Source organism: Typopeltis vanoorti, chromosome 4 (genome assembly GCF_054136105.1).
Source record: "Typopeltis vanoorti isolate ZY-2024b chromosome 4, IOZ_Tvanoo_1.0, whole genome shotgun sequence".
Lineage (NCBI taxonomy): Eukaryota > Metazoa > Arthropoda > Arachnida > Uropygi > Thelyphonidae > Typopeltis > Typopeltis vanoorti.
The window spans coordinates 128,893,031-128,916,955 of NC_143552.1; the positions used below are offsets into that span (position 1 = coordinate 128,893,031).

General features: G+C 34.7%; 1 protein-coding gene across 1 annotated transcript in view; it reads right to left on the minus strand.

Annotated features, from left to right (window-relative positions):
• Nucleotides 1–23,925, minus strand: part of LOC150107670 (uncharacterized) — a 115,945-nt gene that overhangs the window by 34,467 nt on the left and 57,553 nt on the right. The window contains exons 8-10 of the mRNA XM_090391455.1: nt 21,898–22,047; nt 14,607–14,761; nt 2,266–2,537 (exon numbers count right to left, since the gene is read on the minus strand). Coding sequence (XP_090247581.1) covers nt 2,266–2,537; nt 14,607–14,761; nt 21,898–22,047 — 577 coding nt within the window. The remainder of the gene's footprint in view (nt 1–2,265; nt 2,538–14,606; nt 14,762–21,897; nt 22,048–23,925) is intronic.

The following is a 23,925-nucleotide window of genomic DNA, read 5'->3' on the forward strand; positions in this document are numbered from 1 at the left end:
TTAGAAATATTGAATAAATAAGGGATTTACCGAGTGCATATATATATATATATATCAAATATCCCAAAATGGTTACAGAAGAGATGATATGCCATCTATAATGATGGCAAGCATAGAAACAACCATTTCTTATGAGAAATGGTATTTCAGTAATGTATTACAGTGAGCTTAAGATCAGATATGTCCAACCCAACATACTTGAAGTAATTAAATGGTTAATGCAGCTAGCTAACATTCAATTTATTTAAACATTTTTATTAGTAAAATTTGTCAAGTGAACTGGCCATGTCAAAAAATGATGCCAGTTATTTTTTTAATATGTTCACTGATTCATCAGGAATGATTTGTTTTTAAAACCTAATTTTGACAATGCTGTAATATTTTTATAACATTTGTTAAACAAAGACTATTATTATACAGGTATCTACATCGAGAAGAAATCTGCAATTACTCACAGCTACCTCTGACAATTCATTCCACCCATTCACCATTCTCCTTACTAACCACATTCTTACACAACTTCCAGATGTTGACTCCTTGTGCTCCCCACAATCTAAACCTCTGTAACCCACACACCTTCGATCTATTCTCATAGGGAGCATTCTGCAGACTTGTCACTAGCTTGGTCACTTGTTGCTGAATCCTTTCCACCACCTCCTGATCCAAAAGAACCCAGGTGACCAAATCTGTTCACAATAGTCAAGATGTTGTGAAATCATAGTCTTATAAAGAGGAATAATAACTTCCCTATCTTTACTTCTCAATGTGTTCTTCAACATCCAAGTAATCCTTTGAGTTATTTTATCAACTTTTGCAATATGCCCATGAACTTCAAAGTAAAATAAAATAAACATAAAATAAAATATAAATATAAAATAAATAAAAATTGATAAAATAAACAGTATTTCAGTAAATATATATATATACACATATATATATATATATATATACACACACACACACATATACACATATACACACACACACACATATATATAGTACCGTCGACAGGGTGTAGCATTGAGGCAGCCTGCCTCACGGCACAGCTTCATAAGGGTGCTCGTTCAGCCATATTGTGGTAATGTGGTAGGTGCCGTCGCTACGCTGACAATTCCTATTAGCGTAGCAAGTGCAGAAGTTTATCCAAGCTTAGACTGATTAAAACTTATTTGCAAACAGCAATGACCCAAGAAAGATTGGTTGGTCCAGCAACTATATCGATAGAGGCGGACACAGCTTATAATTTAAATTTAGAAGAGTTTATAAACAGTTTTTATTGTGTGATATGCCCGAAGAGCGAACATTTAATTAATATTATTATGTAATCATTTTGCATTAATGTTTCTCTTGTTATAAAAACAAAATAGCAATTGGAGATTTTCTTATGATCCATCAGGGGCAATATTTAATTGTTTGCTTCAAGGCGCATCTAATCTGGCAACGGCCCTGTATATATATATATATATATATATATATATATATATATATATATATATATATATATATATATATATATATATATATATATATATGAGGGTCGACTGAAAAGTTCTTGAAAAGTTCTCACCCATAGATGGACACTATCGGCAAGATTTTTTTTTTCTAAATTCATACATTTGTCATAAGCATCCATGTGAAATTACAAGTCATTATGAAGTAGTTTGTTTAATACAGCTGTCTGCAGTAAAAGTATTGTCTGTATCCCTTGAAATGGATAAAATTGAGTATCGTGTGGTTATAAAATTCTTTGTAAAAGAAGGTTTAATGCCAAAAGAAATTCATTAGAGGTTCATAAAAGTTTACGGCCACTCTTCTCCTTTGTTTTCAACAATTAAGAAATGGGCTGCTGAGTTTAAACGTGGCCATACCAGCCTTGAAGATGATCCATGTGAAGAACATCCAAAAAGTGTAACAACACCAGAAATCATTGACCAAGTGCACGATATGGTATTGGATGACCAGTGAGTCAAAGTGCGTGACAAAGTGAGTCAAACCAGACTAGACGAAAATATTTGTGAGAAAAGACCCGGTTTGCAGAAGAAAAAAATCATCTTTCATCAGGACAATGCACTTGCCTACAAAGGTGTTTTGGCAACAGGAAAATTAAGCGATCTGCACTCTGTTCCCCAGATTTGGCTCCTTCTGACTTCTATCTCTTCCCAAAACTAAAACTCTTCCTCGCTGGTCAGCGTTTTTCTCCCAAAACTTAATTAAATTTAGGATCTTAATTAGTGATGGTTCATAAATTTAAAAAATTTAACTTACCCAACCTTTGATGTCGTAGATTGTTTTTTCTGTTCTCTGAACTTGGAACCATATTAATCCACAAACTAAACCTAATCCTATTGTCTGTACCCAATTCAATTTTGATAGCATACGACTTCTTGCTTCCATAAAATTCCTCTGTGTTAGCACCTTTAACTGTGTCCAAAATGATGTTGGCCATTTAATTTCTTCTCCAAGATCATCTTGGCTACTAAAAGTTGAACTACCAGCATCTGACCATGATGACCTGCCAGAGTCATCATCTCTGCTTTCTGTGAAAATAAAATATGTTTCTATTAACATATTTCAAATGTATTAATAAAATAATACTAATAAAATACAAAAATAATAATAACAGAAAATACTTAAACTTTATCAAAGATGATGACTCCCTTTAACTACTTGTAAGGCTACAAATTAAATATTTAAAATTACTGATTAAATTTTGCTGGCTTCCCATGTGCAGTATAAGCTTTTTCTTGTCATTTTAATGTTTGTTCTTTCTTTTTAGTTCAGTGTATTATATTCTTGCTTTCCCTATACATGCATTTGGTTTTGCATGTTCCCCATTTTCAAATTTATTATCATCTCATCCACATTACTGATTCAGTACTAAATAGACTAATATTAAAAAAAATCTTTCATGTAAACAACTTAAAAATGCAAGTAATCATTTGTCATTTCAAGATTTATAGGTGTTTTTTCAATGAATATTATTTTTATTAATAAAATTTAATCATAATGTTAAACATTTAAATTTGTAGCCTTATGGGTTTAAAAAGGATAGCAACTTTTGTATAATTATTATTATTATTATTATTATTATTATTATTATTATTATTATTATTATTCAGGCCTCCATGGAGTCAAAAGACTCATCATGGGAGGTCCTTTCTAAGAAATACAAGTCTATCAAGATTCATCGAGGGAGGTCCCTCCTAGGAAACACAAAGTCAATCATACCACTCCTTAAATGCATTGACCGTTCTCGCTCTCACCACTCCATCAGGCAATGCATTCCGTTGTTCAACTCCTCCATGTAAAGAAACCACTCCTCACCCTCTTTCTCACAGTTCCCTTTCGTAACTTCCAGGGATGGCCCCTTGTCATGACTCCTTTCCTGCTGTTCAACCAAGTGAATGCTTGGCTGAAGCGGGAATTTAAGCAAATAATGCTTAAACATTTGCTGTTAATCTTGATATTACATAGAAATAATTTCCAGAAATCCAAAATCACAAAAATAAGATCATAAATAAAGAAATGCAAGCAGTGCTCTTCTCAATTTATTTCTTTTTAAGAATTAATTTTATTTTTACTTTATTTAGAAACAATCAAGTTACTTGGTAATAACATACCATTAGCCCTAAGAAGTTATTGGAGGATACAACAGAATAAAAAGTAAACAATAAAAAGCAAACAATAGCTCTTTTTTGAATATCATGATTTTATATTCACCATTTAATTTTTCATGATGAATCACTATGCCAAATAAAACAAGAGGTATATTTATTAATTTTTATTATTTCATTAAGTAGATTTTATACTAACAAATAAGAAGCATAATGGAAGTTATTATTTTTTCATTCATCTACATGAAGTCAAAATCTCATAATTGGAGACCTACTCTAACCACTGTTCACACAATATCTATCATTCCTCAAATTCATTCATTCACTAATGAAGCATCATGAGCTGCATGTAGAACTTCAATCTATTCTCATAGGAGAATTCCACAGACCTTCCATAATCTTGGTCACTCACCTCTGGATCCTCTCTACCATTTATGCATCACCACAGAAGCCAGGACACCAAATGTGGCCTTGTTAAACTATTATAAAAGGGAATAATAATAACTTCCTTATTCCTGCTTTTCAGTGCATTCTTCAGCAGCCACATAATCTGATTTGCTGTTTTGGCCACATCTGCAAAATGATCTCTGAACAACTCTCTGTCCACATTAACTCCCAAATCTCTGGCCTCATTTCTTACAGTTCAGTTCCATCAATATACTTTACTTCTTATGATCTTTGCATTCCAAAGTGCAAGATTTTACACTTAAACATGTTAAATTGGCAGTCATTTACCACTGTCCATACTGTCAGTCTATTTAAGTCATTATATTATTAACATCTGACCTCCATGGAGTCAGAGACTCATCGTGGGAGGTACACACTGATAACAATCCCTAACTAGCTTATATGTCTCAATCACATCCCCCCCCTTCCTCCTATTCACAAGGCTATACAACTTAAATTCTCTCAATCTGTCCTCCTGCTCGACATACCAAAGACCACTGACAGCCTTTGTGAATCTTCTCTGCACCCTTTCCAACATATCCTTTCATTGTGCCTTGTCACAATGAAAACCTGGCGACCAAGTCTGTGCACAATAATGCATATGAGGCCTGATTAAGGCCTCATATGCATTATTGTGTCACATCAGATAATTGCCATTATCTGATGTGACGTCTTCACCACTTGTGCAATGTGGCCGCTGAATTTCAGGTCCTTGTCCACCATCACTCCTAGATCTCTTGCTCCTCTACTTCCTTTAAAGTTTCCCCACCAAGTGTATATTTTGCATCCCATCATTGCTTACCAAATCTCAAAACCTTACACTTTGCAACATTGAACTGACAGTTCCACTTACCTCCCATTCATGCAATCTATTCAAGTCCTCTTGCAAGGCCATAACATCTGATGGAAGTTTTTTTCACATGGCTATGCTACCAATTATATATTTGGTTTAATCCTTTATCTAAGTGTAAGCAAACCAAGTTTGCTCCTGAAGTATTTTCAGGACTGGGACAACTCGTGGTAAAAGTGGAATAAGTTCTGATCACTTGCCTTAGTATCTCCCATAATGCAAAGCACATCTTCTGGACATGTATAATGCTATGCATTAAGGGAAGGGCCACTACCCAGATCAGTTTCAACCTTTATTGAGGTCTCATCAGTGGGAGCCAGATCCAGAGGTAGTGATATTAAGGTGGAAGTAATGCAGAAGTCATATCACCATGTACCAGTTGCCAAAAGGTGTCAACACCTTATTATTAATATCTCTGGATTAGAGATAATTGATGGAAGTTTTTTTCATTTGGCTATGCTACCAATTATATATTTGGTTGAATCCTTTATCCAAGTGTAAGTAAACCAATTCAAGTTTGCACCTGAAGTATTTTCAGGACTGGGGCAACTCATGGTAAAGGTGGAGTAAGTTCTGATCATTTGCCTTAGTATCTTCCATAATGCAAAGCACATCTCCTTGCAGACATGTATAATGCTATGCATTAAGGGAAGGGCCACTACCCAGACCGGTTTCAACCTTTATTGAGGTCTCATCAGTGGGAGCCAGATCCAGAGGTAGTGATATTAAGGTGGAAGTAATGCAGAAGTCATATCACCATATAACAGTTGCCAAAAGGTGTCAACACCTTATTATTAAACTGGTATGGCAACTGATATATGGTGATATGACTTCTGCATTACTTCCACCTTAGTATCACTACCTCTGGGTCTGGCTCCCACTGATGAGACCTCAATAAAGGTTGAAACCGGTCTGGGTAGTGGCCCCCTTAATGCATAGCATTATACATGTCCATTATAGGAGATGTACTTTGCATTATGGGAGATATTAAGGCAAGTGATTAGAACTTACTCCACCTTTACCACTAGTTGCCCCAGTCTTGAAAATACTTCAAGTGCAAAATTGGTTTGCTTACACTTGGATAAAGGATTAAACCAAATATATAACTGGTGCCATAACATCTGCTTGACTCTGCATTTCTCTCTCCAGTTTTGCATCATCTGCAAACAGCTGTAGATCACTAGTTAAATCCATCCCAATACTATTAACATACAAATGAACAACAATGGTCCTAAAACTGACCCCTGCAGTACACCACTAGTGCCTTTCTCTTTTGGGATACGGCACCCCCATATACACTTTCTGATGCCTATCTGACAGCCAGTCACTGATCCAACTCAGAAGTCTGTTATCCAATCCCATCTGTTTCAATTTATTTAACAGCTTGTCATGTGGCAGTCTATCAAAAGCTTTTGCAAAATCCAAGTACACCACTGTATATGTATCTCCACTGTCAAAGGTAAATATAATTTAAATTTAAATAAAATTTACTCAACTGGTATCCCCCCATTAGAATGGAAAAAAGCAATTGTGATTCCTATCTGTAAGAAAGGTAATAGAGATGACCCTAAAAACTATAGAGGTATCAGTATACTAAATTCCTGTTACAAAATATATAGCAGAATCTTAAATAACAAACTAATGAAATATTCCGAAAACTTTATTCTAGAGGTACAGAATGGATTTAGAAAAGGACGATCATGTATAGACCCAGCCTTTTGCCTAAAATTAATAATAGAGAAAAGAAGAGAATATAATTTAGAAACACATATTGCATTTATTGACTTTGAAAAAGCATTTGACAAAGTTAAAAGAAACATATTATTTAACATATTAAAAGAAAGACAAATACCAAATAATATCCTAAAAGCTATCACAAATATATATGAAAATAATCAAATACAAATAAGATTAAATCACAAGCTATCATATACAAGAGAGATAAACCAAGGGGTCCGACAGGGATGTCCCCTCTCAGCAACTCTTTTTAATATCTACTTAAATGAAATAATAATAAAATGGAGTAAAAATTTACATCAAGGAATTAAACTTTCACCTACAGTTAACTTAAACACTCTCCTCTTTGCAGACGACCAAATAATAATTACAAATTCTGAAGATAACTTACAGAAAGCTATTTTAAATCTAAATGAGATATCCAAAGATTATGGTATGATAATATCAATGGAAAAATCAAAAACTATGGCCTTTAAAGGACAAGATCCAACAAGAACTAAAATAGTAATAGATAACAAGATCTTAGAACAGGTGAATTCATTTAACTACCTAGGATGTACGATCTCATATGAAAATGAAAAAGATATAAACATAAAAATTGCAAAATATTTAAAAATAACAGGTGTAATTAACTCTATATTTAAACCAAACCTAGTTCAAAAACAAACCAGGCTAAAAGTATACAGTACATTAGCCTTACCGGTCTTAATGTATGGAAGCGAAATCTGGACAATAAAACAAAAAGGCAAACAAAGATTAACAACAGCAGAAATGAAGTTTATGAGAAAAACTGCAAAGTATACCCTATTTGATCATAAAAGAAACTAAGATATTATGAAAGAATTAAACCAAGAACCAGTAATAGAAAAAATTAAAAAATATAAACATAAATGGATGGAACACATTCAAAGAATGAAAACAGAAAGATTACCAAAACAAGCCTTACAGTACAAGCCATTAGGAAAAAGAAAACCAGGACGTCCTCTTAAACGATTCAACGATGACTTCTAAGGCCAGAACAGGCCATGCTAGGCCTAAATCCTTGATACATATGATGATGATGATGATGATGATGACTGTCAAAGGTATTTGTCACCTTGTTATAGTACATAAGTAAGTTAGTGAAACACAATCTTCCACTAAACAAACCCATGTTGATAACCACAGAGAATCCTGCTGTTATCAATCCATTTGTATCCTACTTCTCACCAATCTCTCCAATACCTTTACCACAACTCTGGATATATAGGTTGGCCTATAATTTGAAACTACAGCCTTATCACCACCTTTATGCAGAGGAACAATTTTTCCCCTCCTTCCACTCCCTTGGACCTGTGCTGTTGCAAGACTTTTTATTAAATAGGCATGCCAATTCTCTGAAACATTCCAGGGAATTGGCAGTATGTGGTGATATGTCTCAAATCCTATTGCTTTATTGACATCAAGTTCTATTTATTACCTCAAATACCTCCTGCTCACTCACAATTAAGCCATCCTCTCCTATGTCCTCTACACATTGAAGGAATCATGAAGAACACTCAATTCTTCATGATTCCACCCTGATGAAGATGAAACCCCTTATAAATTGATCACTTCCTTCCATTTCTACCGTTACAATCAACCTCAACAATGTCTTCTGCAACAGTTACCATTCTATCACTGTCATCCATTAACATGATCTTACCATGATCATTCTTCCTTCTACTTGTCATATCTAAAAAACTCTCTAGAGTTTTTCTTTGCCTGATTTGCCAATTTCTGCTCATGCTCGACTTTTGTTTTCCTTACTAACTGAGTCACTCTCCTGGCTTGTTCTTTTTTATTATTATTATTATTATTATCATGTGACACCTCCAGGGAGTCCAAAGACTCATCAAGGGGAGAGTGTGCCAACAGCATCGAATGAACCCCTTCCAACTACTAACCACGCTCAAACTTGCTAACTTTTTGCGTGCACCATTAGTAGCAGAGGCTCTACCACTCGACCAACCTTTGCTGGCTACCCTTCATGTAACTGATTATTACCATTATTCATCTTGTACTGCCTCCAAAGTACCTTCTTCCAGATATCATGCTTAAGGTCCACATTCATCCTTATTCAGTCTTTTGGCCTTCGGAATACATTCACACATTGATGCTATTATGTATTTCTTCGTCAGTTCCCATGTAGCATTTATTTTCTTACTGCTCAACTCCTCGTTTCATGTAATAGCTCCAACCTGTCTCCTAAGCTTGTCATAATCACCAGCCACATAATTCCACATATATCCTTTTCTCACAAAAGTCTGCACATGACTAGCCACAACACAGGTGATCGCTTTCACCAACTGGAGGAAAGTGTGAAACCCCTCTCACAATTACATCCTCTGATGAAATGATCAGATCTACAACTCTCAATTCTCGTGTGCCCTCCTTTACATACTGTCTAAGATAGTTATCTCTCAAGAACTGAAGAAATTCATTTTTCTTATTCCCAAATGCTTATTCTTATTCTCTTCATTCCAATCTATATCGCCATAATAAAAATCACCCATAATAATTCCCCTTCCTTTGTTCACTAATCGAAGTGTTTATACATTTCTTCATCTCCACCCTCCACATCCCCAGGCCTATTACAACATCCAACGAAATATGTCTTCTTGTCAACCTCCTCATTACACCGTCTCATAACCATTGCCACTATTTCCCTCTTTCATGTCTACCTTAATTAAAGGGCAAGAAGGGAGGGGGGGGGTGCTGCTGCCGTCAGCAGCATCCCCCCCCCTTCTTGCCCTTTCTATCGCAAAAAATACTGTATCCTTCCATTTCTACCATTAAAATATCATCTTCATTCAACCATGTTTCACTAATTCCAATGATTTTGGAGTGAATAAACTCAGTCACTGAAACCATTTCATTCCCCTTATTCTCCATCATCCTGCAAGATCTAAACATCTTAACTGACTATAGTCTTTCCCAACTTTGTGTCATCAGCAAACTGAATATTTCTTCTTGAATCATTTCCTATATCGTTGATGTATAAATTAAAGAGGACAAGTACTGATCCTTGAGGTACACCATTAGTCACCTGCTTCCTGCTGGACTCAATCCCATACACTATTCTTTGATATCTGTTCATCAACCATCTCTCTCTCCCTCTCTCTCTTTTCCAAATGACCAGCTTCGTATCCATCCCCATTACTCCAATTTATGTTACCAGTGTTCCTTGTGAACTCCTGTCAAATGACTTTGTAAGTCCAGCAGTCATGGACAAGTCATTTGACTTTGTAAGTCCAGGATAAAGGAAATGAGTAGTCATTTCCTTTATCCAATTTAACTGTTACTTTATTATAAAAAAAAAAGTAAGCAAATTACTAAGGCAAAACCTATCCTTCACAAAACCATGTTTGTCCCTATAAAATATCATATTCCTCTACCCAGTCCTGATTCTCTCTTTCTCCAATACCTTAACCACTACTTCTGAGATACAGATGGGCCTATAATTTGCTATGTCTGTTAGGAGCCTCATTAATGTAGTGGAATTATTTTATCCTCTTTCCACTTCCTTGGCACCTTCCAAGAACTGAGGTTCAAATTAAACAGCTTGATCAGAGGAGGTGTCAATTCCCTTGCACGTTCTCATAATAAATAGGCTGATATGCTATCTAATCCTACTATGACCATGTTTGTGTAAAGGTTTGGTAGTGCAAGCACATCCAATTCATCTACCTCTATACTTCTATCAGCGAATGTCACATGTGGCACTGCAATATCTCCACCTGGATGATAAACACTTGCAAAATTATTACTTAATAACTATTTCATATACAGGATGGCCCATAAGTCACCGAATATGCTGCAGAAAGAGCCAGTCTTTGTGAAGGAACTGCATAAGTTTTTTTAACATCACCAAATTTTTTTTTATTAGTTTATTAGAAAACCACATCATGTAAATGCCTTCCATTTTTGACTTCACAAAGATAGGCCCTTTCTATGGCATGTTCCAAGACTTGTAGGCCACCCTGTAATAGCATTATCATCAAATATTCATTAATTTCATGCTTCCATAGTTATTCTTACTTTTACAAGTATATAGTGAAATAATTCTTTGGGATTGTTTTTTTTTTTTATCCTAATTGGCTAGCTTTTTCTCATAATTAGATTTGGTGTTGCTTATCACATGGGTCACCCTTCTTCCCTTTGGCTTGTACTGCTCATGAGCTTGCTGATCACCTTTCCTTTATATTCATCCCACAACTGTTTCTTTTTTTGCAACTTTGCTTAACTATGCTATTCATCCATGTAACACCTACCCAATTTATCCTCCTGACTCTGGGTATACAGTCTGATAGCACTTTCTTCAAACATCCCTTGACCACCTCGCATGCACTGCTAACATCTCTCCTCTCCAAATTCTTACGTTATGGCATTGCTGTAAACTGGCTGTGCAGTTTGTCATAATCCTGCTTGGCAATTCTATATATACACCCCTTCTTAATGGAAAATTCCACATCTGGAAATCGCAGGTCAATACCACATGATCAGTTTCCCAAAGCAGAGGCAGTGTGGCTACACTGGTTACTGCTAAGTTCTCTGATGCTATGACCAAATCCAATACTCTTATTTCATGTCCTCTCCATAACATGTTATCTCAGGTAGTTATTTCTTAGCAGCTGTATAAATGATACAACAGTTTTAAACAATTTTAATATAGGAAGTGATCAAAGAATAGTGAGATCTAAAATTATAATTAATAAAAATGGGAAAGAAATAAACTAATTAAACAGATGTTCAATGAAATAAACCTAAAAAAAAAAAAATGAAGTTGCATTGAAATAAGACCTTCAAATAATAAAATTAAAGAGCAAAGAGGGAGAAGCAAACCTAAATAAAATTAATCAAAAACTATAGAATACTATCTTAACATCTTCCATGAAATAGGTGGAATTATTTCCGTGCAAAAAAAAAGTAATAAAAACTTTCAGAAACTTGAGACTTATTAAGAAAATGCAGAGAAATAAAAAGATATGGTACTATAAAAACTCAATAGAATATTTGGAAACAGCAAAAAAAGAAAAATGATATGTGAAATCTGATCTTTTAATACTAGAAAGATAAAAATAAAACCATTCAAAATAATAAAAAGATGAAAATTATGAGAGGGGGAGGAGGAAGAAATTGTCACTATACAGGGAAAGGATGATACAAAAAGATAAAAATGAAATTAATGGAATTAAAGAATACTATAAAGAACTTTATAGTAACAAGAAAAGAATCTAAGGAAAGAAGAAATCAACTTGAAGAAGAGTTGTGAATAGAATGTGCCAAGCATTACAAGAGAAGAGGTCAAGGAGCAGCCTTGAAAAAAAAATAAAGCAGAGGTCTCCTTGAGAATATGGATTCACATAGAATTGTTGCAATTTTGGTGAAAAGATCCTGCCAAAGATCTTCACACTTTGTTTAAAACAGAGAAAAATCCCAGAAATGGAACAGTGCATCAATACTTATTTACAAAAGGTGAACAGTAAAATATCAGAAATTGCTGGTCTCATTAGCTTATTATCAGTAAAACATTTAAAATATTAAAATAAAGCATCAACTCAAGTATATGCACTTACAGGAGCAGGCAGGGTTTAGACATAATTATGGTTAAAGAGTATTTGGCCATATCCATACTCTTATATTTCCATAATACTCTTTAATTATATTTATTATTATTATTACGGACGACTCTAGGGAGTCCTTAGACTCATCAAGGGAGGCCCTAAACATCATGTCCACACAACTATACGACATTCTCACAGTATCTATCATACCTTGCCTTGAACACTCACTGTCACAGCACCTACAACAGACTCTGGCAGCTTATTCCACTCATTTACCACTCTAAAAGTAAAGAACCCAGCTCTAACACCCTTGCTAACCACACTCTTGCCCAGCTTCCATAGATGTCCCCTAGTTCTCCCACCACCAGTCCTGTTCTCAAAAATATCCTCTGAATTAATCCTATAGAAACCCTTTAGCAATTTGAATGTCTCAATCATATCTCCCTTTTCTGCCTATCAACCAATTTCTGCAATCCACAAATCTTCAACCTGTTCTCATAAGGTTCATTCCATAGACCTGCTATCATCTTGGTCACTCACCTCTGGATCCTCTCCACCTCCTCCCCATCAAGAAGGAACCGAGGTGACCAAATCTGGGCACAGTAGTCGAGATGAGGTCTTATCAAGGCTCAGTACAGAGGAACAATAACTTGCTTGTCTCTGCTCATCAAAGTATTTTTCAACAACCAAGTGAGTTGATGAGCTAATTTAGCCACTTTTGCAATGTACCCCCCAAACTTCATCTCCCTATCCACCAACACTCCCAAGTCCCTGGCCTCATCAATCTCCTGATGTACAGTTCCACCAATGTGGTATACTGCTGCTAATCTTTTCACCCCAAAATGCATAACCTTACATTTTGTCACATTAAATTGACATCCATTCTCCTTAGCCCAGGACGAAGTTCCATACTCTTATATTTCTATAAGAGTATGGAAGAAGTACCAGACTAGGGACATTCCATACTCTTATAGAAATATAAGAGTATGAAAGAAGTACCAGGCAATTGTTCCTGATATATTACATCTATTAAACATCCAAATGATGAAGGATTATAACAGAAAAATATAACAATCTTCTCCATTTGGCCTTCATGGACTCTGAAAAAAAAAAACTGACTCCATTAAACCCTCAGTACAGTAGAATTGCTATTAAAAGAAGAAACATTCTAGGAAACCTTTAAATATATACTCATGCCACCTTGGTCATTAAAATGCATGAGAAAAGTGAAAATTTTCTGTTAAATAAGGGAATAAGACAAGAAGACACAATATCTCCAAACTATTTTCACCTGTCTTAGAGGAAGTTTTTTATGAATTGAATTGAAGGAATGAAGGAGTTAATATTAACAGAAATATTCAGACTCATCAGTGGTTTGCTTGAAATTGTATAAGAGTGTGGTTAACAAGGGTGTCAGGAGTAGCAGAGGTGGTTATGAGTGCTTCATTGATGAATGAGTTCAAGGAGAGGTATGATAGGTATTGTGTGAACAATGGTTAGAGTAGGTCTTCCACAAATAGAAAAATAATCAGTGCTTTGCGGACAATATACTCCTCTTGGCATAACATCTGGAAATTAAAATTAATAATTTAAAATAAATTTAAACAAAACAAAAGTAATGATGAATGACAATTCAGCATCAAAAAGAATTATACTGGAAGATAAAGAAATGGAGAAAGTAGATGCATACATTTATCTGGGAGGACAGATCATGAAAATCAAAGCAGATAAAGAGAAGAAAAGTAAAAATTAGGATACATCTAGGTTGGATGCCTTTTGAGAAGATGAAAGATATCTTCAAAGATGATATTTCAAATAGTTTGAAGACAAAAGCTTTCAATCAATGTACCTTATCTCTAATTAAACATGGCAATAAAACCTGAAATTTAACTAAAGATATAATTTACAAAATGAATGTTACCTAGAAAAAGAATGGAAAGAAACATGTTTGTTGTGATGCTCAGAGACAGGATATCCTACCATTTCATAAGATTAAGAACAGGTGTATAGACCATCACCAAATATATTTCATTCAAAATGAAGATGAATTGGACATACTGCAAGATATAATACAAGATGGCATAATATTATTAATAGAATGGGGACTTATGGATGGTAGTAAGCAACAGGAAAGACCAGAGTGCAAGGCGAAATTGCTTAACATTGCTGGAATGAATGGGAAAAGCTGGAAATGGAATGGGAAAAACTGGGGAGAATTTCATCCCACAGTGGAATTGATAGATAGAGGTTGAAAAAGAAGCTACAATAGCAGATAAATTCGATACAATGGAAGAAGTACCAGGCAATTGTTCCTGACATATTACATCTATTAAACATCCAAGTGATGAAGGATTATTTTATTCAAGTACACACCTATTTTACTATATACAGTCTGCATTTTTTTCCCAGGATCTATCATTACTCGTAGTGCAACAGATTTGGTCCTTTCTGAATTTCCTGGTGATATGGTCCACATATATTGTTGATTTGCAGGATGTAAATTTGGATTGCTTTCTGAACTAGGGTGTCTATAAAAAAAATTAAATAAAGTTAAAATAAAAATTATAAAATAAAAAGTTGAGTGATGGCAAAACAGTATAGCAATAAAATTAAGAAAAGACAAAAAATGTATTTTTACAATTTTTTTTAACTGTACAAAGCAAAAATCAAGGCATCTTCAAGTGATATATTCAGAAAAACTGTAGACACATAGTTCCTACTTCACAGCACTCAAAATACATGAAACATTGAATAATATACTGGTTTCAGAAGTTTGCAAGAGTGGATTGACTCAAATAGCTCCATTCCTTACAGCACATTTTCTTAAACCTTACTGAATGACATCTTAATCTGTGCACCTGACTGCCTAATCATCCAAAATACCTCCAGTAATTTGTTTGGAAACTGATCATATATATATATATATATATATATATATACACATAAATAGATCAAATAGAGATCAAAAATTGTTTTAACAGATAGTAACAGATGGTAGCATCTCAACAGATAGTAACATGGAACAAAAAAAACATAATTGCAGGATGGAGGAGACAGTCCACAATATGTAAAATGCAATGAAATACACCCCTTCAAAGATTTTGCAAAGTGTCATGTAAAAAAAGAATATCAACTAGATCACTGGCAACTAACAAATGAGTGAAAACAACCAAAACGGTATCTGTACAAGAGATTGAATCAAACATTTACTGTTGGTATTAGCAGTAACTCTGTGATTATGAATTAGATTTTCCCTGTCCCCATGACTCTCTTCCTAAAGTACTAATGAAAAGTAAATGGTCTTTCTTCAAGTCTATATATCAATGTGGGCAAACTGTGGCTCATGAGCCGCACGCAGCTCCCAAAGCTACTCTGTGTGGCTCCCAAGACAATATTGGTTTTCATTGCCATTTTTTCTAAACTTTTATATTAATAATCCATAGTAGAGTATGTACCAATATTAGAATATTTTATTTCATAAATGCTTTAAAGATAAGTAAAAAACATATATTTTGAAACTTTACATTTTTAGTTTTTAAATGGTACCGGCCAAAAGGGTTGTTAATGTGGATTTTATTATCGTATTTGGTTGGTAAAAAATGTTTCGACATTTTATGGTCTGTGTCGCTCCTGCCAAAATTAGTTCCAAAAGTTACTACTATGATCGCTGCATTACCCACTGCCTCTGTTGCCTGGACTCTGCGTCATCACTCTTCATGCAGTACACACAAGTTACGTGCTTGTGGTGGTAGTGGAACATAACTAGTGAATTTTAGTGTAGATAAGTACTTTTCTGATTAGTAAATAATTAAGATTGATTTTAGTGAAAGTTATAAAACCCTTGTTTAAAATGACTGAGCAACAGAAGAGTATAAAACGGAAATACGAACAAGAAATGAGAGTGTTTAACCAACAATGGGAGGTCGATTTTAACTGAAACAATCTGAAGGAAACTTAGAAACATTTATAATGATTTTGAGAATAGGTTTGAGAAACTAAAAAAAGTTAAAGCAGCCATGTTTTGAATTTCTTGTGAATCCTTTTGTGATTGATGTCAGCAACGATGGATGTCCTGTTGTTGCACCTTTTACAGTGGATGTTGCTACAATAGAGACAGAGCTTATTGAGCTGCAGGAAGATGTGGGTTTGAATCTAGTAGATAAAAGCTCATTTGTAAGTGATTTTGGAAACAAATCCCAGAAGCAAAGTATTCCAATCTTCAGAAAATTAGCTTCAAACTACTCTCTGTTTTTGGGACAACTTACTGCTGTGAATCTCTCTTCTCTTTAATGAAATTTATCAAGTCAAAACATTGTGCTGTCCTCACTGAGTTTCTTAGAACAGCTTTGACATCCTACCAGCCAGATTTTAAACTATTAACTGCAGAAATGAAGAATCAATCAAAGCCTTAAACGAGTAGAGATTAAACATATTCTTCTTTGGTGAGTAGGACTACTATATAGTTGTATTTTTTATTATTTATAAATACAATTTTAAAATAACATTTTCTGCAGCTCTTGAACATTCAAAAATAAGAGCTGCATATAATACCGAAAAACTTGCCCACCTCTGCTATATATAGTAAATTCAAAGCTCAAGTGACCAGGTTATCAATTTTGAATTAAATGAATGTGAATACTGTTTAAGTTACTGAAATTATAAAAATATAGCTACAGTGGAAAAACAGTTCTCTTACCTTAAATTATTTCCTTTGACTTCTAAATCATTTGACTGAGTTTGAAATTTATAAGTTTTGATATGTTTTAAATGTAGAAATATTTACAAAATAAAAAATTTGTCAGAATTTCAATCAAATGTTTGAAGCTTCATTATAAACATGCTATATGCTGCTTTTTTTTGAAGACCGACATTTCAATATTTTCTGTTTCATCTCCTCACCACTGTTTCCAAAAAAAAAAAAAAAAAAAGCAATACTAGTTCTCAAGTGATAATTTATTCATTTTCTTTCTCTTTCACCTATAGGGCAATAGGTGACAGAGAGAGAAAGAAAATAATGAAAGGAAAATTTAAAAATAAATTTTTAAATTCAGTCAAATATGATTAATATTTGATTTCATCTTAATAACAAAGGGTAGTCTTATCACCAACCACAGTACAGAAGCATTAGTTTGGTTCAAAAAGACCTGGATTTGAATCTTATCTGGGATGTAACAAGCATTTATAAGGGCAGTTCAAGGTGAGTTAGTCTCATATTGAGATAAGACTCCAGAATCTTTGGTTTATCTCCAGTGCAAACTAAACTGAATAGACACCACAAATAAAATTATAGACATAATTGATTAAGGTAGGATTAACTGTCCTGTTATTAACTCTTTGAGTCCTAAACCTATTGTAAAGATATATACATATCGATGTATATTTACATCGATAGGACTCAAAGTGTTAATAATACTTAAAGAACAGATCTTAATAACTTTGAATAATGAGCATCATTCTTTCCAATTAATGTTGGAAAGCTCCTGTTATTAATTTGGGGCTAACTAATAATAATTAAAAGGTTGACTACCTCATTTACAAGACGTAAATATACACAATAATCCATATAAGGCCTTGATCAGGCCATATATGGATTATTGTGCACAGATCTTGCCATTCAGTTTTCAAGGGGATCAGATTTCTTAGAGGGAGTCCAGAGGATTGAGGTGCAAGGGAATGAGGTGCAAGCTCTTTGCATAGAGCTCTTAGTTGATGAGTAGAATGCATTACCTGAGAGTGTGGTGAGTGCAGAATCTGTGAATGGGTTTAAGGCACAGTTTGATGATTCTTTTGGTATAAAGATGTTGAATTCCCATGATGCATCTTTTGACTTCTTGGAAGTCTAATGTTAACAACAATAATAATGATGATGATGATGATAATAACTAATGTTAATTTAAGATATTTGCTTTATTGAATTGGTTAGTTCCTGATCACAGCAGGAACAAAAAGCAGAGGCAAGGCAGCTAGAAATAATAACTACTGTTTCAGATTGAGTTCAGCATAGCTGGAATACATTTCTTAACCAAAGATTATTGGAATCAGTGAAACAAGGGTGACAGAGGACGATGTCATGACAGGGATAGAAATTGAGGGCTAGAACCATATTCCAGCATGATAAGGAAGGCAAATGGGTGGTGGAGTTGTACTTATAAGTGAGTGATATCCTCTCAAAGTTGAGAATCAAGGGAAAAATGGTACTACAAGGGAAAAACTGGACAGAGGAGGTGCAGAATAAAGATGGACAGGTTATTTTCATGAGATACTGCTATAGGCCATGCAATATAGAGAGTAATGAGTAGGAAATGTTTAGGCACAGCAGTTTGGTAAGTAAAAAATGAATGATAATTATTAGAGACTAACCAAAGCAATATAGCACGAACAGAAGAAAGTGCATTCAAAGAATAAATCAAACGAATTTTTGGAATTCTTAATGGACAAATATCTTAGGCAGCATGTGGTGGAAGAAATAGGAAGGCCAAGAGTTTTGGAATTGGTCAAAGCATCAGAGGATCTGATCTGGATATGCCATGGCCTTTGTCTGTGCCACAAATCTCTTGACTTCTCGCTTTCTCTCTCTCTCTACTCCTCTCTGTCCTCTTCCACTCTTGACTCGTCACACTTCTGCTTTGCCTTACTCTTAGCCGTCACTGCTTCTTGTACATTATTATTCCACCACCAATCCTCCTTCCACTCTCTAATCTTTCCAGATGTTTCACCAAGCACCTCGATTGCACAGCTCAGAATTGCTGTTGAATTATGTCTTCACCAATCTTGTACACTTTCTAGTCCATCCAAAATCCTCTCTAACACCCTCTCTTTAAAATGGTTCCCTCACACTCTCTTCTGTTAAGCGAAACCACTTAATTGTCTTCATCCCATGGCTTCCAAATCAGATCCTCTGATGCTTTGACCAATTCCAAAATGCTTGGTCTTCCTATTTCTTCCACCACATGCTGCCTAAGATATTTGTCCATTAAGAATTCCAAAAATTCGTTTGATTTATTCTTTGAATGCACTTTCTTCTGTTCGCGCTATATTGCTTTGGTTAGTCTCTAATAATTATCATTCATTTTTTACTTACCAAACTGCTGTGCCTAAACATTTCCTACTCATTACTCTCTATATTGCATGGCCTATAGCAGTATCTCATGAAAATAACCTGTCCATCTTTATTCTGCACCTCCTCTGTCCAGTTTTTCCCTTGTAGTACCATTTTTCCCTTGATTCTCAACTTTGAGAGGATATCACTCACTTATAAGTACAACTCCACCACCCATTTGCCTTCCTTATCATGCTGGAATATGGTTCTAGCCCTCAATTTCTATCCCTGTCATGACATCGTCCTCTGTCACCCTTGTTTCACTGATTCCAATAATCTTTGGTTAAGAAATGTATTCCAGCTATGCTGAACTCAATCTGAAACAGTAGTTATTATTTCTTGCTGCCTTGCCTCTGCTTTTTGTTCCTGCTGTGATCAGGAACTAACCAATTCACTAAAGCAAATATCTTAAATTAACATTAGTTATTATCATCATCATCATCATTATTATTGTTGTTAACATTAGACTTCCAAGAAGTCAAAAGATGCATCATGGGAATTCAACATCTTTATACCAAAAGAATCATCAAACTGTGCCTTAAACCCATTCACAGATTCTGCACTCACCACACTCTCAGGTAATGCATTCTACTCATCAACTAAGAGCTCTATGCAAAGAGCTTGCACCTCATTCCCTTGCTCAAACTCTCCTTAAACAGCTTCCAGAGTTAATCTTCTCTGGACTCCCTCTAAGAAATCTGATCCCCTTGAAAACTGAATGGCAAGATCTGTGCACAATAATCCATATATGGCCTGATCAAGGCCTTATATGGATTATTGTGTATATTTACGTCTTGTAAATGAGGTAGTCAACCTTTTAATTATTATTAGTTAGCCCCAAATTAATAACAGGAGCTTTCCAACATTAATTGGAAAGAATGATGCTCATTATTCAAAGTTATTAAGATCTGTTCTTTAAGTATTATTAACACTTTGAGTCCTATCGATGTAAATATACATCGATATGTATATATCTTTACAATAGGTTTAGGACTCAAAGAGTTAATAACAGGACAGTTAATCCTACCTTAATCAATTATGTCTATAATTTTATTTGTGGTGTCTATTCAGTTTAGTTTGCACTGGAGATAAACCAAAGATTCTGGAGTCTTATCTCAATATGAGACTAACTCACCTTGAACTGCCCTTATAAATGCTTGTTACATCCCAGATAAGATTCAAATCCAGGTCTTTTTGAACCAAACTAATGCTTCTGTTTGGTTGAAACAAAGGAAGGACAGAGAAAAATTTATCGATTAGCAAAATGTAGAAATAAGGCATCAAAGGACATCTTACATGTGAGGCAGATCAAAGACACTAGAGGAAGAGTATTATGGAGGGATGTGGATATAAGAAACAGATAGAGAATATACTTTGAAGGACTTTTGAATAAGTAAAATGCGAGGACTCACAGAGAAGATGGGCAGCCTTCTGAGGGGATGATGCAGAACATCAGTAGAGGAAGAGAAGGAGGCCATGAAGAGGATGAAGAATGGAAAATCAGTGGGCCCTAACAGGATCCCAGTGGAGGCATGGAAGGCACTGGCGAACCTGTTCATAAAAGTTTGTCAACAGGAAAATATACCCGAGGAGTGGAGGGGAAAGTACTCTTGTCCCCATCTACAAGGGTAAAGGGGATGCACAAGACTGTAAGAATTACAGAGGAATAAAGTTGATGTCCCACACAATGAAAATCCTAGAAAGTGTTCTTGATGGAAGATTGAGGAAGGTGGAGATAAAGGAGCAATTTGTCTTCGTACCTGGTCGATCAACAACAGATGCTATCTTTAGGTTATTACGGCAGATGATGGAAAAGGTTCGAGAGAAGCAATGGGAGCTACATCTGGTGTTTATTGGTCTGGAAAAAGTGTATGAGAGAGTGCCAAGGCAAGAAGTCTGAAGGTGTCTGAGGGAGAAGTTTCATATGTTCACCATGGTTCCCTGATGAAAACAGCAGGGTTTTGTTTAAGTGTGCAATGCCCCAGCTGGCATGACTTTTCATCTTGTTGTACTATCACTGTCTTTTGGTTTAAACCAAAACAGAATACAATTCGTTTGACTAAACAGCAAATTGCCAGTCCATCCATGTTTGTTCAGTATCTGCAAATGGGATATGAACCACAAGAAGGTGAGGATTGGGCATTAGATCAGAAGCCCCAGATGGTTCTCTGCATCCTTAAACAGTTATGTGGATGCCTTTCCCACTTATATAGCTTTGACCCTTAAGAGAATGTGCGCTCGTTCATGCTAATGATATAAAAAAAATCATGTGATTTATGCTTTGATTATGTCCAAGAAAGACAACTGTGTGAATAATATTTGCAAAAGAAATATATTTTTCTTTTTAAACATTAAGCTATTTAATACCTAAACAAGAAAATATGTCTTGTTCACCCCAATTTTTCAGCAGCAATATCACCAAGAGAGTTCAGTATCTCCATTCTTCTGATTCAGTTTAAAACTGACATGCTGAAAAATGATCTCTTGCTTACAAACAGATTTAATTATTTATGATTACTTACTTTCAATGATGTTTGTTATTAGTAAACAAACAAACTAACTTACTTATTTTGCAAGTCCTGCCAAATTTGATTTCGACACGGTGAAAATTCTGTTGCAGCATTTGCTGCTTTTGGATAACCATTTTCTGGCCTTATTTCTACAGATGCTGAATAGATATCTTCTTGTAACTCTTTTGGATAGTCAGGACTTTTTCTAAACAAAAATCAATAAAATAAAATAAAAAGTCAACAAATAATTATCTGATATTTTCATCAACTGAATGCATTGATAAAAATATATTATCATCATAACAGCTTTTAAAGAATTTTCAATAGATAAACAAATATATAAAAAGTATAAAGCATAATAAGATATACAGATCCATCGAGCGTTTCATAAGACAAACAATTTAAGAATAGAAATATAAGTTAGCATATATGAGCTAATAATAATATGGCTACTTTATGAAGGAATGTGGTATTAAACCTGATATCAAAATTGGAGATGTTAATGTCAGCTCTTTGCTTTATGCGGATGATGTTATACTTCTAAATAAATCCGCTACAAGTCTCCAAGATTCTCTGACTAAATTGAATAACTGTTGTAATAGATATGGTATGAAGGTCAGCAATAAAAAGACAAAGACAATGAAAATAGGCAGAATCATTGAAAATGTCAACTGTGTTGTGAATGGAGAACCTGTGGAACAAGTAAAACATTTCAGCTACTTAGGCACAATTTTTACTGAAGATGGTAAACTAAATATAGAAATAGACAACAGAATCAGCAAAGCTGGTATCGTGGGAAGTCAATTGAATAAATTCATATGGAATAAGAAAAAAATTAGTCGGAACACTAAATTAGCTGTATACAAGACTGTGTTCAAACCAATTTTAACTTATGGATCTGAGAGCTGGGTCAGAAGTAAAACACTTGACCAAAGACTAGAGACCGCAGATATGAGAGTCCTGAGAAAGATTAGAGGCGTGAACAGATGGCATCAATGGCAATATCATATTAAAAATGAGGATATTAGGAAAGAACTTGACATTGTCAGCATCCAGGAATGTGTTAGCAGAGCTAATCTCAGGTGGTATGGTCACTTAAGCAGAATGGGAGAGGAAAGATTAGCAAAACAAGTGTTCTCTGCCAGGTTGGCAGGAAAACGACCCAGAGGAAGACCAAGATATAGGTGGATTGATACGGTACAAAGTGCCTTAGACAATAGAAATATAAGATCTGATAATGTTGGAGTCTTGACAAGTAACAGACTGATTTGGAGGAAAATTGTAGATAGGAAGTTAGTAATGATGTAATTTTTTCATGTAGTACTGTCATATCCTGTACACCCCTTGAGGGTACATGGCAGGAATTTGATGATGATGATGATAATAATGCTTAATGGTATAAACAATATCAAGAGGAAAAAATATTTTTTTCTATCTGGTTTTCTATCCAGCATCATCCGAGCATGATCATAACTGATAAGCACAGAGCACCAAACTAAGTAATTGTGAAAACAATTTAAATTGTAGCTGACATTTAATATCCTTACAAATATTCCAAAAAAAAAAAAAAAAAAAAGACATTAAGTGTCCTTGAAGAATATTCTCTCTCCTTGGACTGATATTTACTTCCAATCTCTGTTGGCACATCACATCAATAGCTTGCTTAACTTCTAGAAAACTAGGCATTCTTTTTCACTCAAGAAGCTATTTTACACTCATCCAGCTATTAACCATATATAAAACCCAAATCCACCCATCCTTAAAAACACTAGGGGACCATCAGGACTTTTAGGAGAAACGATAGCTTCATGCTTTGTCCTCATTTACTGTATGTAGTGCCTGTGTGCACGTGTCTTTATTGTAACTTCCTTTGAAAATGGCAAACATGACGTTGCTGAAATATTGGAAATATATATTAGAGTTTAATTTAATTTATATTCTGTTGTACGTTGTGAATTCCTTAAGTCAATTAATAATTATACCTTAAAACAAATTTGAGATATTACACACATTTGGGATTTATAGTGCACCTAAAATCTCCTTAATAATTCTTGATGCTGTCCAGAGGAGAGCAATTTGGCTC